The 17,635-nt window shown below is 42.2% G+C and overlaps 1 protein-coding gene across 1 annotated transcript; it reads right to left on the bottom strand.

The window, feature by feature from the left end:
• Positions 1–4,515: 4,515 nt before the first annotated feature.
• On the bottom strand, positions 4,516–17,297 carry LOC106899069 (butyrophilin subfamily 2 member A1-like). Its single transcript, XM_014960733.1, has 12 exons — positions 17,187–17,297; positions 15,195–15,260; positions 14,165–14,437; positions 13,501–13,599; positions 12,830–12,856; positions 9,857–9,883; positions 8,803–8,829; positions 8,343–8,369; positions 7,483–7,509; positions 6,034–6,054; positions 5,891–5,917; positions 4,516–5,291 (listed from the first exon to the last, which is right to left on the bottom strand). The coding sequence occupies exons 1-12, from the start codon at positions 17,206–17,208 to the stop codon at positions 4,795–4,797; spliced, it is 1,140 nt and encodes a 379-aa protein (XP_014816219.1). The 5' UTR covers positions 17,209–17,297; the 3' UTR covers positions 4,516–4,794.
• Positions 17,298–17,635: the final 338 nt, after the last annotated feature.

Here is a 17,635-nt window from a genome sequence, read left to right as displayed (position 1 = left end):
CACTATTCCTGGGCAAGGACTTTGAATTCCTGGAGATCCCGGACCCATAAAATCATCAAGTTCAGGACTTTGATCCAACGTCACCAGGAAGTTGGGGTTTTTCTGTCCCAAAACCTTTTTCTACTGACAGTGAAAGGGTCTCCAGTTGGAACTGGTGACGAACTGGAAGGAACTGGTGAGGAAAGCTGAGTCCAGATTCTTGAGAAGCCCCCAGAGATGAGTGAGAGGTTTCTGTGGAAGTCCCTGGAACGGAGTGTGGAGATCCACATCACCAACAAAATCCGGAATGTCACCTTGCACAGCCCCAGGTAACACCGGGGAGAGGGGAGAATGTGGGAGGGGACAGCCTTTGATGTGGGTGGAGACCTCCCCTAGTATTCAAAGAGAGGGTTCGAGGTGGGCCCCCTCCTGTTGCTTGGGCCAACCCCATCTGGTTGGACCATCTCCTACCAGTTGAGTTGTCTCCCACTGGTTGAACCATCTCCCAGTGGTTGGACTATCTTCCAGTGCTTGCCCCATGTCCCACTGGTTGACCCACCACTACCCAGTTTCCCCATTGCTCCATTGTTTCCTCACCCATCCTCTTCCTCCCAGGAGCTTCTGCTTCAGCGGCTACAGCTCCATACCCCCCAGTCCCCGCATCCCAACCGGTGTCACTGAGAGCTGCCACTTCACCAACTCCTTCATGAAGGTCCGAGGTTGTGTCGGGCTCCTGGTCTATGAGGCTGACACCTTCACCTTGGCCATCCTTTTCTCCAATCCCTCCAACTACAACCTTTACCCCATGGAGCTGGCCATGGAGATCTCTCTCCTCAAGGTCCACCTGGGTGACCTGGAGGCCACCTACACCCGCATGTACAAGGGACAACCGGCCACCACTGACAAGAACACGGGCTACCACCGCGTCAAACTGGGTGCCTGCCAGGAGCCTGTCACTGTCTCCGCTGGCCACGTGAGGGTGATGGCCACCATGTCCAACTCCACCAAGTCCATCGTCAAAGTCATCATGGAGACCCAAGAGCCTTCGCCTCACCTCAACCTTGGGGGACAGCACCCAAAGGGAAAGACACCCCCTGTCCGTGTCACCCCAGACACCAAGAGGGACCTTCTTCCCCCTCAATAAAGGCTTGAGTGAAACCATTCTTGTGTCCTGATTGTGCTAAAACAGGAAGGCTGGGGGGAATCCCAAAAGGCAGCTGGGGTTCCCGCAAGAAGTTTGGGGGAGCCCAGATATAACAAGGAAGCTTTGGGGGGGTTCTGTAATGGCCGGACATGGGGGGGACATGGGGGGACAGCCATTTGGTGTCCCAGGGGCAGTTCGGGGTCCCAGGGACAATTTGGGGAGCCCAGATAACACAAGGCGGGTTTGCAGTTGTTTTGAAATGGCTGGGGGGGGGTTACCTGCCATCCTAAAGGCAAGTTTTGGAGGGGCCTGGAAGGGCCTGGCAAGGGGGGAGGGCTAGGTTTCCCAAGGGTAGGCTTGGAGGTCATGGGGACAGTTGCCCAGAAGGAGAAAAATGCCAGGGGGGGTGGAAGGTTTTTCTTCAGTCTTCTACCCCTGGGTTTTGACTAGTTTGGACGACACCCTGGGGAGCGGTGAAGAAGAGGAGGGTGGGGTGAAAGTTCCCAGAACACCCATGAGTGGCTCACACTGCTCCTGGGACTTCTTTTGGGTGTGATTCCTGGAGGAATACACCTCTGCCAAAGGAGACCTTCCCCATTAGAATTGGGGTTTGACATTTGGCCAACCAAGTTGGGGGGCACCAAGGTTGGAGTTCTCCAAGGTGTGGGGTCCCCAGGAGCATTTCAGAGGGTCCCAGGGTTGATGTCCTCAAAGCTAGGGGTCTTCAATGATGAGAGTTTTCAATGTTGGGGCTCTTCTAGGTTGGGGTCCCCCCAAGTTGGGGGTCTCAAAGGTTGGTTGTTTCTAAGGCCAGTTGTTCCCAAGGTTTGGGACCCCACAGTCAGGGTTCCCCAAGGTCAGGGGAGTGACTCCTGGAGCTCTGGAGACACTTGTTTGGGCTCAACATGAGGTTCCCCCAAACCTTCCCCTGGGCCTGAGAACCCCCCAAAACCCTCCTTAGGCTCCCTCCCAGCTGTCCCCTCAGGGCCCTCCCAACCCGCCCCCAAAAACCAGCCCTACCCCACCTCAGCCACCCCCAAAACCCATCCAGGGCTTCCTCAAAACTCCCCAGAGCCCCCCCAAACCCCCAGAGCTCCCCCAAAATCCCCTAGGGCCTCCCAAATGCCCCCCAGATTCCCCCAAGCCTATCAAGGCTATTGTCCAGGATGTTCCTCTGGTGTTTGATGATAACGTCTTGACTCAGATGGTGGAGAAACCAACAAGGAGAGGTGTACTACTGGCCCTAGTACTGACAAAGAGGGACTGGTGGAGGACATTAAGGTTGGGGGCAACCTTGGCTGCAGTGACCATCAAAAGATAGAATTCAGGATTGTGGGTAATATGCACAAAACAAGTCGGACTGAAACCTTGGATTTCAGGAGGGCTAACTTCAGCCTTTTCAAGAAACTGCTTGGAGAAATCCCATGGGCTAGGGCTCTGGAAGGCAGGGGGGCCCAGGAGAGCTGGACAATATTCAAATATATCTTTCTCCAAGTTCAGGATCAGTGCATCTCTAAGAGCAAAAAATCAGGAAGGAGACCTGCATGGTTGAACTGGGAGCTTCTGAAAAAAACTCAAGCAGAAGAAGGAATACCTGGATATAAACAAGTCTATAGGCCCAGATGGGATCCAGGGATCCACCTGAAGGACCTGGCAGAAGTGCTCACTGAGCCACTCTCCATTATTTACCAGCAGTCCTAGCAAACTGGGGAGGTCCCAGCTGACTGGCATCTAGCAAATATGACATCCAACCACAAGAAGGGCTGTCAGGATAATCCGGGGAACTCCAGGCCTGTCAGTCTGGCCTCAGTGCCTGGGAAGGTCATGGAACAGATCATCCTGAGTGACATTATATGGTGCGTGAAGGGACACCCAGGCAGTCAGGCCCAGCCAGCACGGGATCATGAGGGGCAGGTCCTGCTTGACAAACCTGATCTCCTTCTATGACAAAGTGACCCGCTTGCTGGATGAAGGAAAGGCTGTGGATGTTGTTTATCTGGACTTCAGCAAAGCCTTTGATACAGTCTCCCACAGGATCCTCCTGGAGAAACTGGCCTCCCACAGCTTGGATGGGACTGCTCTCCTCTGGGTGAGGAGAGCCCAGAGAGTGGTGGTTAATGGAGTTAAATCCAGTCGGTGGCCGGTTACGAGTGGTGTCCCACAGGGCTTGGTATTGGGGCCAGTTCTCTTTAACATCTTTACCAATGATCTGGATGAGGGGATCAAGTGCACCCTCAGTCAGTTCACAGACGACACCAAGGTGTGTGTCAGTGTCGACCTGCTGGAGGGTAGAGAGGCTGTGCAGAGGGATCTGGACAGGCTGGATTAATCGGCTGATGTCTGAGGTTCAATAAGGCCAAGTACCAGGTCCTGCACTTGGGTCACAACAACCCCAGTAGCGCTACAGGCTGGGGGAAGAATGTCTGGAGCTGCCTGGCAGAAAAGGACCTGGGGGTGTTGGTCGACTGTCAGCTGAACATGAGCCAGCAGTGTGCCCAGGTGGCCAAGAAGGCCAACAGCATCCTGGCCTGTATCAGGAACAGTGTGGTGAGTAGGACCCGAGAGGTGATTGTCCCCCTGTACTGGGCACTGGTGAGGCCACACCTTGAGTACTGTGTCCAGTTTTGGGCCCCTCACTATGAGAAAGAAATTGAGGTGCTGGAGCGGGTCCAGAGAGGGGCAACGAAGCTGGTGAGGGGTCTGGAGCACAAGTCTTATGAGGAGAGGCTGAGGAGCTGGAAGTGTTCAGCCTGGAGAAAAGGAGGCTGAGGGGAGACCTTGCTCTCTCCAAATCCCTGAAAGGACAATGTAGCCAGGGTGGGTCGGTCTCTCCTCTCAAGTCACAGGTGATAGGACAAGAAGAAATGGCCTCAAGTTGCTCCAGGGGAGGATGAGATTGGATATTAGGAAAAATTTTGACACTGAAAGGGTTATTAAGCCTTGGAATGGGCTGCCCAGGGAAGTGGTTGAGGCACCATCCCTGGAGGTACTTAAAAGATGGGTTGACATTTCTTAGTGACATGGCTTAGTAATATTTTTTTATCAGAGTTAGGTTGATGGTTGGACTAGATGGTCTTAAAGGTCCCTTACAACCTAGGCAGTTCTGTGATTCTGTGATAGCCCTGTGGGAGCTCAAATCGCATTAGGCTTCCACATTTGGGCTGTTGAATCTAACTCTTGACTCCCATTCCTTAAGTCAAATTAACTAAACCATCTTCTAACATCTCTGATAGCAGATATCCAAAAAGGCTACTTGCATTTAATAGTTCATAATGTGATTGCTAGTCATAGTTTTCTGACTTTGCATAAAATTTGAAATGTGTATTTGTACTCTTCCTGTCAAATCATTCTGATGGGTTTATTATTTAAAAATGAATAGAAAACAAGTGCAACAAAAACTGAAATAAATCCGTGTTTGTTTAGTCCAGGCAGAATGGATTAAAATTGCAACATTTAACAGATCTGGGTTTTTACAAAATTAGTTCCATAGTACAAGACGAATCCCGAAGAAGCACTTCAGAGACTGTTTCCTTCTTGACCATGGTTTTAAAAGCTGATATTCCTTTTTTTCCTTCCTCTCTGCTTTCACGTCCTCTGTGATTCACTACATTATTAATTTATTAATCTCCTCCTGGAGCTGTGGAAGGATGTCACAGAGAGGGTAATGTGTTTTAAGTATATACAGGGCGTACTCCCAACCATTTGCCATCAGAGCCTGGACTGAAGAATGGGTACAGATTCCCAGAAAGCTCAACAGGGAGAGACACAAGAAGGCACTTTTCTTCAACATCAAAGAATGAAAGCGTGTCACGGTCCTGATCCAGGAAAACACCTACCACACTGCAGGGCTTGCAATTGCTCGCATCAGTCCCACCAGTTGTAGTGTATTCTCCCTGAGAAAACCGCAGACTGAGTAAATTCTCCTTTGGGAAAGTATTGCTTGAGCTGCTCCTCAGTGTATTTCTAATTTCCTCACACACCACACCCAGCTCCCACTCTGATTTGTCTCCCACCTCCACTTCCCAGTAATGTTTCTGCTCTGAAAACCCTTTAGTGGCTACTACCATCGGTTTGGGCAGGATCTCCTTCTGGGTGGAGGACATGACTCTGTTTTTATCCTTAATGATGAGGCTGGGATGTTTGCACTTCTCATCCAGAGTGATATTAACTTGAGAAAGAAAAAAAAAAATAAATTAGAAAGCACCAAATTATTTCTGATTTTCAGAAACAGTAATCTCAAAAGAAGTGAATAAAGGAGAGAAATTCTAAAATAAGACAAAAATAAAATAAATAAAAAAACCCCACACCAAAAAATCAACCCAAACAACTAAATACCCTAGGAATATACGGTGTGCTTTTGTCAGACAAAAACTCAATAGCAGAAACAGTACCAGCAGGACATGCCTCTTCTCTGGCTTCACTGTGCCTTTACTAATTGGTCTTTGCTCTGATTGATGGGATCCAAGCTCTCTGGTCAGACCCATCTTGCAGAGGGATTTTTTGAAATAAAACACAAAGCTGAATCTCTCAAAGATAGATAGCATGTAAAAAGGTCCTAATTGGTACAGAAACGATTCACCCCAACTTGTGACACTGAGAACTGTGTAGATAGGAGGTGCATAAGAAAACCTACTTCCCTCTTGCAAGCAATGGGCTTCAAAATCTCCCCAAATCCCGATAGCCTGTGAATTTTTCATGACACAAGGAATAGACTATGAAACGTGCGTGAAAGAACATGAGGCTAATGGCAGGTGAGACTTGACTTACCTGCATTGCTTTGAGCTCTTCTGAAATCTGCAAGAAAAGATATGATTAAAATTAGTGCAGGATGTTAATATACCGTATTTTATTACAGCATGGGGTCAGCAGGGTGTAGATTTGATAAAAATAGTTTCCAGCTTTCAACTCACCCAGTTCATTCTGGACGTTTTCTGAAAAGGACATAAAGTTATGTTATCCTCATGCATGGCAAGGCTCTTCAAGAGGGTATCTGTGAGTATTTCCAACACTACTTAAATAGTAAGTAAAGTACTTAAGGCCTATCTGGCCTAGGATTTGGGAAACAAAGCTGGCTTAGCCTTGAAGGGCTAGAGGTTACCTAAACCCAAGCTACTCGATTGGGCTCTGTGTAGAGTCAGGAGAAAGAATGGAATAACAGAAACTGTTTCTTTGTTGTTTCAGCCACCATCTGAAACTACTCTAGGATAATTTCATCTCTCTATGAGGGAGCCAAGAATGCTGCCTTAGCCTCAAAACCTAGAATGTAGGTAACTAGTTAGGTGAGCTTGCAAAAGCAAGTTCACCCAGAACAGGCTAGACAGGGACGGCTTCAGGTGGGTTTTGAATGTCTCCAGAGAAGGAGACTCCACCACCTCCCTGGGCAGCCTGTTCCAGGGCTCCGGCACCCTCAAAGTAAAGTTTTTTCCTCATGTTTAGACGGAACTTCCTACGCTCCAGTTTGTTCCTGTTACTTCTTGTCCTGTCACCATTTAAAAGAATCTCGCCCCATCCTCTTGAAGCCCACCCTTTAGATATTTATAAGCATTGATAAGATCCCCTCTCAGTCTTCTCCAGGATGAACAGCCCCTGAAGAGCCCCAGGTGTCTCAGCTTTTCCTCATCAGAGAGATGCTTCAGTCCCGATCATCTTCACAGCCCTGTCCCGCATTCTCTTCCGTCCTTGTCTTTCATGACCTGGGGAGCCCAGAACTGGATACAGCACTCTAGACGTGGCCTCACCAGGGCAGAGGAGAGGGGCAGGATGGCCTCGCTCAACCTTCTAGCCACGGTCCTTTTAACACACCCCAGGAGACCGTTGGCCTTCTTGGCCATAAGGGCACATGACTACCTCATGGTCAACTTGTTGTTGACCAGGACTCCCAGGTCCCTCTGGGCAGAGCTGCTTTCCAGCAGGTGAACCCCTATCCTGTACTGGTGCAGGCAGTTATTCCTCCCTAGCAGCAGGGTTGAATACATACAGAACCCATGACCATGCTTCCAGACCCTGTCAGATGACAAACAGGAGTTTGATATGGCCAACATGACAAAACGCATACAATTTTTTATTTTTTTTTACTTCCTTTCAAAAATAGGAAAATCTGTTTTTAACTCAACTACAGAAAAAAATTAAACACCTAAAGGTCTGAAAAGATGTTCCCTTTTTATGGAAACAGGTGTTTAGGAGTCCCCAATTGTGTCAGGTAAACACTGGATTTTAGGGACAGCTAAGTCTAAGTTTGGAAGAGAACTAAGTGCCGCAATAGCTCTCAAACAGCAGCACAGTTCAGTTCCAAAATGGTATTTCTGATCTCAAATAATTTAAATAATTTTTAAGGACAAAAATTAACTTAATATCCTTACCAATTCTGGTCAACATATCTTGATTTTCTACAAAGAAACAAAACTAAAAGTTAGGATGATTAAGTCAGGAAAATTATGGTACACTCAATATGCATTTTGGAATACTAATATGTAGGTTATTCACATATATAGGATTAATCTCTTTATATATATGTTTTTCTATATGTTAATATATATAGGATTAATCTGTCTATCTTTGTAGAAGAATACGCATGCCTTATATAAGTTTTTCTATGGTATTAAATAATGTGTCGCACAAATATTCCTGCACAGAAGGTATGACAGAATAAACAAAGGGGAATATATTGAGAATATATTTGTTTCTTGTACACAAATAAAACCCAGTGTCACCATTTTATTGTTCTTAGCTTCACCTGTAGACAGAGCTTGTCACAGTTGCTTTTTGAGAACTCTTTTATTCTCACTGTTCGATAGGAATTGCACTGGGATTTTTCCCATTATATTCTTTTTGATGCTGTAATCAGATGCTTTAGTCGTTACTTTGTTCTGAGACGCAATAAATAAAATGTTCCACTTAAATATTTTCTAGCAGTGGAAAAAAAAAATATATATATATAAATAGCTAGATATACTCTCCATTTATAGATATATAGACATACATCTATAGAGAAAAAGGGCATGCACAACTTTTCAATTATCTTTTTGGAATAGGGGAGTTAATCTTTGGAAATGTGAAGTTCTGAGAGCATTTTCCAACTCTAGTACTCAAAATAGCATAAAACAAAACTGTTTTCTTAGAACAGTCACCTGCAATGCATCCTTCAGGGTACGGTTAAAAGTAGGTATGGTTATAAAAGTATGGTTAAAATGCAAAGTAGGAAAAAAAAATGCTCATTTACCCTTCTGAAATCTCTCCTCTTCATCCTCTGAAAAAGAAAGCAACAAACCCAGAAATAGCAGAGAATGTTACATTTTTCAAGAAAAAAAAAAACACAAAATGTAAGTGAGAGTTTCAGTTTTAAAGAATGTTTGCATTTAGCGAAATTGTGGCTTAGCATTAAATTCAAAATATGCATTCAAAATAGGTGGGAGATGAATTGTCTTCTGAAGATACTCATCCCATAGAAGAAAACCTAGATTATCAGTTTAGACTAGGTATGTAAATTTCATTGGCTAAAATCAGGTGACATCGAAGATAATAACAGACATCATAATTTAATTCAAAATCCCAGCTTTAGAATAGAATGACATTTCCGGTATGGGTCATCTTTCATGAATTATAATGTTTTAAAATATAAAGGATTATTCTAACCAAAGGACACTCAACACTGACATAACAAAGTCAAAATACGTTCTTACCCAGTTCCTCTTTGATATCATCTATCTCTGCAAAAGATTATGTTTAAATATTAAAACACCATTTCCTTTCCATTTTTTTTTAAAAACAAAACAAACCAAAACAAACAAATAAAAAAAACAATAAAAAAACCCAAACACAAATAGGTTGAATTTTCTATATGTTCCACTGCATTCTGTATAGCAAGAGAAAATGAAACAATCCGAGCTTCATAAAAATAATCGGATGCTCCCCAGCTATAAAGCAGCTGGAGTTATTGTCTTCTTTGTGTTGGTACCTTCCCTTAAAGTGGGAACAAAAGAACAGGTGAAGAAATTCCCTTCATTCAGTAGAATAAAGTACTTCATGTGACTGAAATAAAGGGAAAAGCCCAAACTGATACTTTAACGAGGGTGTGATTGAAGGGCCTTAGCACACCCACACCACCATGGTTCTTAATACTTATGTTGAAACAACCAAACTCTGTCCAGATAATATTAAACACGGCCTTATAAAAGCTGTAATAGCTGTTTCTCCATGGTACCAAAAAGACTACTGCAAGTATGAAAAAAGTTTACTGGATACTGTAAACTGTATGCTCCGGCATACCCAGCTCACTTGCTCCTCACAGGAAAAGCAACCTTCTTGTTCTACTTTTGTACAGTGAAGTCCTAACCCGTCTTTATGAAAAGATCAGAAAATATTTTTTATTTTATTGCCCAGACGCTGGACCTTAATTCTTTCTTTTATCACAGAGGGAAATTCAGCACGAACCACAATCCCAAAGTAAGAACGCATTGACTTACCCAAATTAACTAACAGAACAATTTGGAAACTCAAATATTGAGCAAAAAAAAATACCAGCCCATAGATCAAACTTCTCCATGGAATTAGTATTCTTCACAGTAGGCATCGATTATCTTTAAATGTTCAATATAAAAGCAATGATTTTTTTTAAATTTTATTTTATAAAAGCAAAACAGTCACTAATATTTCCTAAGCTCAGGTTTTATCTGGTTCTGAAGGATCAGAGAGATTCATAGATAGAAATCACTGACAAAAATGTGTTACACTTACCTTTTTGTAATTCCTCTTGTGCATTTTCTGTGAACAGAGAAATATTTTTATGTCCTAAACATAATTCCTCAAGCACCTAACATTCAGTTTTAAAGACTACACAGAAGTGATGAAGCCACAATTTGTATGGACTCATAGAATCATTTAGTTTGGAAAAGACCATTAAGATCGAGTCCAACCATTAACACTGTCAAGTCCACGTCCCTATCCCATGTCCCACAACACCACGTGTACAAATCCTTTAAACTCCTCCATGGATGGTCACTCCACCACTTCCCTGGGCAGCCTGTTCCAATGCTTGATAACCTTTTCTGTGAAGAAATTTTTCCTAATATCCTTCCTAAACCTCCCCCGGCACAACTTGAGGCTGTTTCCTCTTGTCCTATTGCCTGATCTTTAGGAGAAGAGACCAACCTTCCCTCACAACACCTTCTTCTCAGGGAGTTGCAGAGAGCGAGGTCTCCCCTCAGCCTCCTTTTCTCCAGGCTGAACACCCCCAGCTCCCTCAGCTGCTCCTCACAAGACTTGTGCTCCAGACCCCCTCACCAGCTCCATTGTCTTTCTCTGGACCTACTCCAGCCACTCAAGGTCTTTCTTGCAGTGAGGGACCCAAAATTGGATGCAGCATTCAAGGCACACTCTCACCAGTGCCGGGTACAGAGGGATGATCACTGCCCTAGTCTTGCTGGCCACACTATTTCTCATACAAGCCGGGATGCTATTTGCCTATATATAAATATATTTATACATAGATATACATATAGTTGTATGTATGCATTTGAATGCATAACAAGGCTGTGTGTGGTTAACACCTTGGACATATGGTTGAAGAATTTGAGCTTGTCGGAGGTGTTACAGCCAAGCTGATTAACCTGTACAGATCAGGTGGCAGAGGCCATGAGGCAGATGCAAGAGAAGAATGTTGGAAAAGTCATCCCATTTCCTGTAGTACCCAAGAAAGAATCCAAAAAAGAAGAAAACTAAGGAGGTGTGTGCAGATTGTGAATTCATCGTTTAACTCCCATTTAATACACATAAATTATTGGTTTTATTTGAATACTAGGTAACTAGAATTCAAAAGTAAACTGTTTTTTATAGACTTAGTTTAAACAAGTGTGTTATAGGCATTGACCAAAACAAAAATAAAACCCTTGTCTCTCAAGTTAAGCCATTTTGTTGCAACATTAGAAACAAACATACTAGAGATTAAGCATGAAACACCCTGTGACATCCAGCCTTGTTTTCTCTGCTGTTAGAAACTCTCAGCCATTTGGGGACCATCAACTAAAATCACGTTTTACAGAGTCACAGAAGAGTTGAGGTTGAAAGGGGACTTCTTGAGATCCATCTAGTCCACCCACCCTACTCAAGCAGGGTTGGCCCAGGGCTGTGTCCAGTTGGGTTTTGAATGTCTCCAAGGATGGAGACTTCACAACCTCTCCAGGGAAGCCTGTGCCAGTATTCAAATATCTTCACAGCAAAAAGCCTTTTTTTCTGTTCTCTGGTAATTTAGTACATACTCAGGTTTACTTCACAAATCATACTGACTTATCATTTGACAGGTGGCAAAGGTCTGAGAAATGGATGAGAAGTGTTTCAGGGATGCCTGGATGCAAATTTTAATAAAAGTATCCATAGATGTACTCTGTAGTTTGGTTTTGTTGTTTGTTTTTTTTAAATTCTAAAATTTTTTTGTTTATATGCAATTTTCTGATTTCAGTTCCTGGGCAGCAGTCTACTCCCCCTATTATGGCAAAGGGATGTTTTCTTTACTTCCAAGTTACCATCAGTATGAAACAGCCACTAGATATATCATGCTTTTCTTATATAAATTAGAATTCCTTAAAAAAAAAAAGAAAACCTAATCTCGAATATAAAACTGTTCAGAAATTCATGTAAATATTCAAACAATCATGTTTTCATTTTTTAAAATGACTTCCTAGTCTGTGGTATTTTTCAAGCAGAATATGTTGGATTCTCCAGAAGTTTATAAAGGTTACCTTTAGCTCAAGAAACTTTTTTTTTCTAAATTGTTTCTATAGTCATCAGAGAAAAAAAAACTTCCTTGCACAATTGAGAGGAATAAACTGGGTTCATCCTCTCAACTGCATCCTGATTTTGTTCATTGCTGGTGAGAGATGAAAGATGAAAGCTACTAAAAGAACCTAAATAGTTTTGCTTTACCTAGGACTTTAAAAAAAAAAAAAAAAATTCTAGAAAAAAGTGTTTTATAAGCACCTCCAATTTTCAAATGAAACAACATTTTTTATTGCAAATTTTGCATCTACTGAAAGGTGGAGTGGGTCTTTGCAGGGAAAAATTTTTCTGTGGACCCACTGAACAGGCTGCCACTTCTACGCCCTGCTCAATCACATCCCTGCAGTAGCTTTAACCAAAATCCAACATGATATTTGGCGTGTTCTAAGACTCCTTCTAACATGCTTTCACATATGGGCATTAGAAATTCTTCTACTGCTAGAAGGAGACTGGACATGACACCTTGGGGACTGTCAAAAACTCATTTTTCTGGAAATAACAAAGTTTTAGATAGACAGGGTAGGGGCAAGAAAACCTGTGAATGTTTTTGCACAAAAGGTGACACATACCAAAATCTTATTGCCATTTTTTTTTTTTTTCAACATCTGCAGGCAGAAAATCCTAAGTTAAATGGGGTGCAAGAATTCCCTCATTTCTCATCAGGAGCAGGAATCAGCAGTAGGACAGTCTTTCTATGTTGGCAGAACATAAGGTGACTTTCTCCCCAAAGAAACCCTTGCTGGACCCTACAGGTAGATAAGGTCAAAATCCCAATCTTTTGAAGTCTGTCATAAAAAAAAACTTAGGAATACAACTATTTATTCCCATGGTTTCTATCACTGGCCAACATTTCCAGTGTTTCACATTTCTTTCAAGATGTTCATGATGAAATACAGTATTAATATGACTTTTAAATAAGGTAATAATATGACTTACTTTCACGAGTAGTAATCTTACTGTTCTCTGAGAGAGAGAAAAGAGAGAAGCAGAGAGAAGGAAAATGTTACAATATGTCTTGCTTGTCGGTTTTCAAATGACATTTCATATTTCATATTTTATTTTCAAAATATATTGATTTGCATTGACTTGTGTCTTTCATTAAAATACTAAGAAATCATATAGAACTTAATGAATAAAACTGAAAGCAGAAAAAAATGCAGACTTGACATGTTGTCTTGGCAAAAGATTTGTGTTGTAGACCCGTTTTGGTTAGAGAATAGATTATAAATCAATAAAATGACTTACAAATAAATTAAGCCAGTGGGTATATTTGGGTACACGAACATACTTCAGTTACTTGCAAGAATTGCTTATTTCAATAAGGAGGTTAACTTGCAACAATAATTTCGCGACACTAATATGTCAGTTCATATTGGCAAATGTGATTGTACAGGTTTATGCCCCAAAAATATGGGAGTAATTAAGAGATGCTTAAAAGTGAATATGCAAAGAAAGCAAAAATACAGTAAAAATCCATGGTTGGAGAATCACGAAGATGATTGTTCATAACCCTGTACCTCCTCCCCAGATAATTCTGGACATGCTGATGTTGCCTTTCAACTCGATTGTACGAAGCATTTATCACTTTAGCATTGAGTGGAACTTACTTCTGAGTTTATAAATTGCAGCAATAACCAGGAATATGCCCAAGAGCAAGATCACGATGAAAGCCGCCAGCCAAGGGGAGGTGGCAGGAAAGAAGACATCTGCAAATGATTTCAGATCATCGGTTATAAACTTCCATGAATAATAAACTTTATGCTTCGATTACATGGCTAAAGTGAAATAAAACTAACTTGGACCTCAATTTCATTCCTAGACACCTGCCGGAGCAGTTCACTGGGACTTTCACATCCCTCAACTATTTCACAAAGTGCCAGTGATTTGTGTAAACCACTGTGTTAGAACAGAATAGAATATTAGATGTTATAGTAGTAGAAATAGAAAGTGGAAGAAAATGAGAGAAAGAGAGAGAAATATAACAATGCAATCTCTTTGCATTTGACAACAAGCACCACTGGATAACAAGATTTCATTTCCCCCAGATGGTATTACACCCACGAAAGTGCATTTTTACTATTAATATTTTGACAACGTTTAGAAGTTGCCCCTGGAAACTAGTGGTTGTTCAGTGTAAAGACCAAGATATATCACAGAAGAAAACTTCTGTTAAAATTGATTATTCTGTTCCCCTACAAATGTGTGTTCCTGGGGCATGCAGCAGCTCACTGTTTTTCCTCCCATGACACTAGGACACAAGCTCATACTCACTTGCAATGACAACTGAAGATTCTGTCGATGTTTTCAGCAGTTTATCAATTATTTTGCAGGACACAGAGTTTCCAGATTCTGGTTTCAGAACGATGGAGCTGCTGGCATTAGCAGTGGTGGTGTCAGTGGTGAGAGGAGTCCCAGTGAGATTACCTCCCCTACCATCTGTCCACAACACCTGGACTTCAGAAAACGACCTCACAGAGAAACATTTGAGTCTGATACCGTCATCCTCATAACCATCCAAGACAAGCAACGGATCATGGCCATCACCTACAGAAGAGAGAGACAAGCGGGTGAACTGTGGTCAGCACAGTGATGGAAGAGGGAAAAATCTGTGAGAAGTTCTGCATGTATGATGCTCTGTGAGTGCTTTCCTCACTGAAAACGCAGCCCTTACCCCATGGCATTAGCACGTTCTCTCACCGCTGCGATCAGTAGCAGCAGCTGCAAATTTGAGGATGAGGAAAAGGAAGAAAAGCACATAGATGCATTTGAAACACAAGTCATTAAAAGCCATCCCTATGTCAAATGACCGGCGTCCAACACATCATGCAAGTCGAAATTACTACCAACTCCCTTTGTAATGTTGACAACATTAGGTTATCTAGACATGTTCATCTCACCAGACTTTAACCACCTGAAAGATAAGTATCTCATTGGGGCAATCATCTTGTAGAGAAATCATTGAGCAACTGCATTCCCCACAAAGCAGATCATTCCCCGGGAAGATGGGAATCTGGGATAAATCAGTTATGTTATGTTCTGGGAGGGCCTTCACAGCTTCACAGCTGTCTTCACAGCTGCCTTAGATAGATAGCTCTCAAGTGCTCAGTTTGAATGCCTAAATTTGAGCACACTAAATCCCAGAACACGCATTTGTGTTCACATGAAATCCAAAGAAATCATCTAAATCTGGACTTAGTTCAGTGGAAAAGAAAGTCATAGGGGGCATCAGTTCAGAACTACTCATAGTCTCTAAAAGGGATTAAGTACAGAGTGAAATTAATCCTTTACAGAGCAAAGTTACCTGCAGTGAGATGGTGTGCAGATACCAATACCAAGATGAAGATGACTGCTGCCAGTTGTCCCATACCTACATGAAGACAAAAGTCCATGTTTGAATGCAAAATAAATGACATGGTGTCTTGCACAATTGAGTTACATCACACCCAGGCTCACTCTAGCATCTCGTTGCCTGTTTATTTGCACTACCCACATGCTTAGTGCTCCCCAGATGAACCTGGGGAGTGATCCAGTAGCTAGAGAAGTTCTTATGGTCTGTAAGGAGAAGCTCCAACACTAGTTCCTGGTTATGAAGCTCAAATCCTCAGATGGGCAGACGTGTCTCATTAGTAGTACCAGTTACAGGACCTGAGATGGCTCCTTGGAGTTAAAAGGCAAAGACAAGACAAAGTAGAAAAGCCCAGAACATGAATTCTGCCTTAAAAAAAAAACCCAAAACCCCAAAACCACCAACCAAAAAACCCAACACCAACACCAACCCAACGAAAAAAAGGATACATTGGTATTTTGGAAAAAATTTAACCATTTTTTTTTCCCCTCAAATATTTGCAATGAAAGAAAATTTTCTAAATTAACCAGGATTTTAAAGCAGAATTTTCCAAGATCTATATAACTAAAGCCACCCTTTCTCTCTCTTTACATATGTAGATATAAAATTATATATAAATATAACTCAAATACAAATGTTTCACTTTGGCAATAGTAACAATTAATTTTTTAAAAACCACCATTTAAAAAAAGGAAAATCATTTCCTTTGACTTTGACCTAGCAAACACAAGAAGCTCTGCATCACGTGTCCAGGAAGGTCATGGATTTTCTTCTCTCCTCCCCACCACGCACACTCCTCTTTTTTTGTAATAAAAAAATGGAACCTCTCATTAGTTAGGGCCCATCCAAACTTCCTGAAGGATTTACAGAGTTTTCACTGGTCATAATAACGAAGATGCCAAAAAATTCTCAACACATGTTTTCAAAAGGAGGAGAAAATACATCATGATCCAGAGGTGGCTGTTTTAATTCACTCTAATTAAGGGAGACCAGGAAACGAAATTATGTTAGAAGCCTAGCACTTAGCTAGCTAATGATACCTAGTATGAGCCCTACTTCTTTTATCTTTTTGAGACACAATATAGTCCATTCCTATAGCCATTAAAAATGTGAGATTTCAACATATTATTTGTTCTCATAATTTCCTCTTTTTTGAGCCTTCGCACACCGTCTTCAGGTCTTCCTCTGCTGCCAAGATAACTAGAGAAATTGTACCACTTTGATTTTGTATCACAGCTGAGTCTTATAGAGCTCCAAGAACTGAGATGCTTGGGATCCAAGGGAATAGGAAAGGAAAAATAGAATAGAATAAGTACGACATATTGTGAAACACACAGGAAAGAAACCATGAACACAAACAGCAAGGCTTAAAGCACCTGCCAGGTACTCTGTTAGGACTGCCATGCCAACACTGTAGCAAATGCAAAGACTTCAACAAACATCCCAAATGGGGAAAAAAACACTGCACACTGAGCACGGCAACTACAAGCAGGGGCAAAGAAAAGAATGGACAGCAAAAATGAAAGTAATGCATTATATCACAGGAAAAATTTTTTTTTTTTTTAAATGGAGAGGTGGGATCTGTGCCCATTACATGATACCGGTACTCGTTTGGGGCTTTCCAAAGGGTCTGTACATCCACATCTCACTGTCAGAATACAGATTTCTCTCCACCCTCCTCAGCACCAAAGCCAAATCTAACACTACGTGTGGCTTCAGGGTAGACAGATATAAAGGTATTCTCTCTCTCTCCCAAGCAGCACTTCACCATGCAAAAATACACCCACAGCAGAGCTCAGCAAAGATAATTCCCAGATCTTTCAGGACAATAGCCAAACCAACACAACAAAAAGCCTCCCAGCAAACAGAGGGCTAAGAAAACATTCAGAGCTATTCCCTACAGATGCAGCCAAATAAAGCACTGCTTTGGCAGAGAGAAACACAAACCTGGATTTCCAGAAATCCACATGCAGGCGCTTACATCTGTTGGCGATGTTCAGAAGGCTGCTGGTACCTTTGGACCCTCTCAGCCACTTCAATCCTGACCATAAAACTAATCCTTTTATTTCCAAAGGTTAGCTATTAACCTTTGCAACGTAGTACAGTGAGAGTGAAAGAAAATAAAAGTGGGTGGGGCTGGGGATTTATACTATCTGTGGTGAATTAAACTACCATAATTAAAAAGAAGTGTAAAGAGCCCTTAGAAAATATCAGAATGTGGAAGCTTTCTATAATGCTGTGGAAAATGGACCCCAAGATATTGGTAGGGCTGGCCAGTAAATTAATCTAAAACCAGAATAATCACTAGAAAAAAGAATGAGTGCAGTTGACTGTGCTGTAAAAACCATTTTATCATTGCAGTAGTTACCTTATGTTTTGTCATGCCCCAAAGTGCT

The sequence above is a fragment of the Calidris pugnax genome, unplaced genomic scaffold (assembly GCF_001431845.1).
Source record: "Calidris pugnax isolate Ruff unplaced genomic scaffold, ASM143184v1 scaffold496, whole genome shotgun sequence".
In the NCBI taxonomy this organism is placed as follows: Eukaryota; Metazoa; Chordata; class Aves; order Charadriiformes; family Scolopacidae; genus Calidris; species Calidris pugnax.
Note: the sequence above shows the minus strand (reverse complement) of the source record. Positions and strands in the feature narration are given on the sequence as shown.

Bases quoted from the DNA above. Each gene is read 5' to 3' on its own strand.
- LOC106899069 (XM_014960733.1), bottom strand. From the start codon at position 17,208: ATGTGGATTTCTGGAAATCCAG. The intron at 7,510-8,342 runs GTAAATGAGCAT...GTTTCTTTGTAG, and splicing joins AGAGGAGAGATTTCAGAAGG to AAAATCAAGATATGTTGACC. The intron at 5,918-6,033 runs GTGAGTTGAAAG...CTTTTCTTGCAG, and splicing joins AAACGTCCAGAATGAACTGG to ATTTCAGAAGAGCTCAAAGC.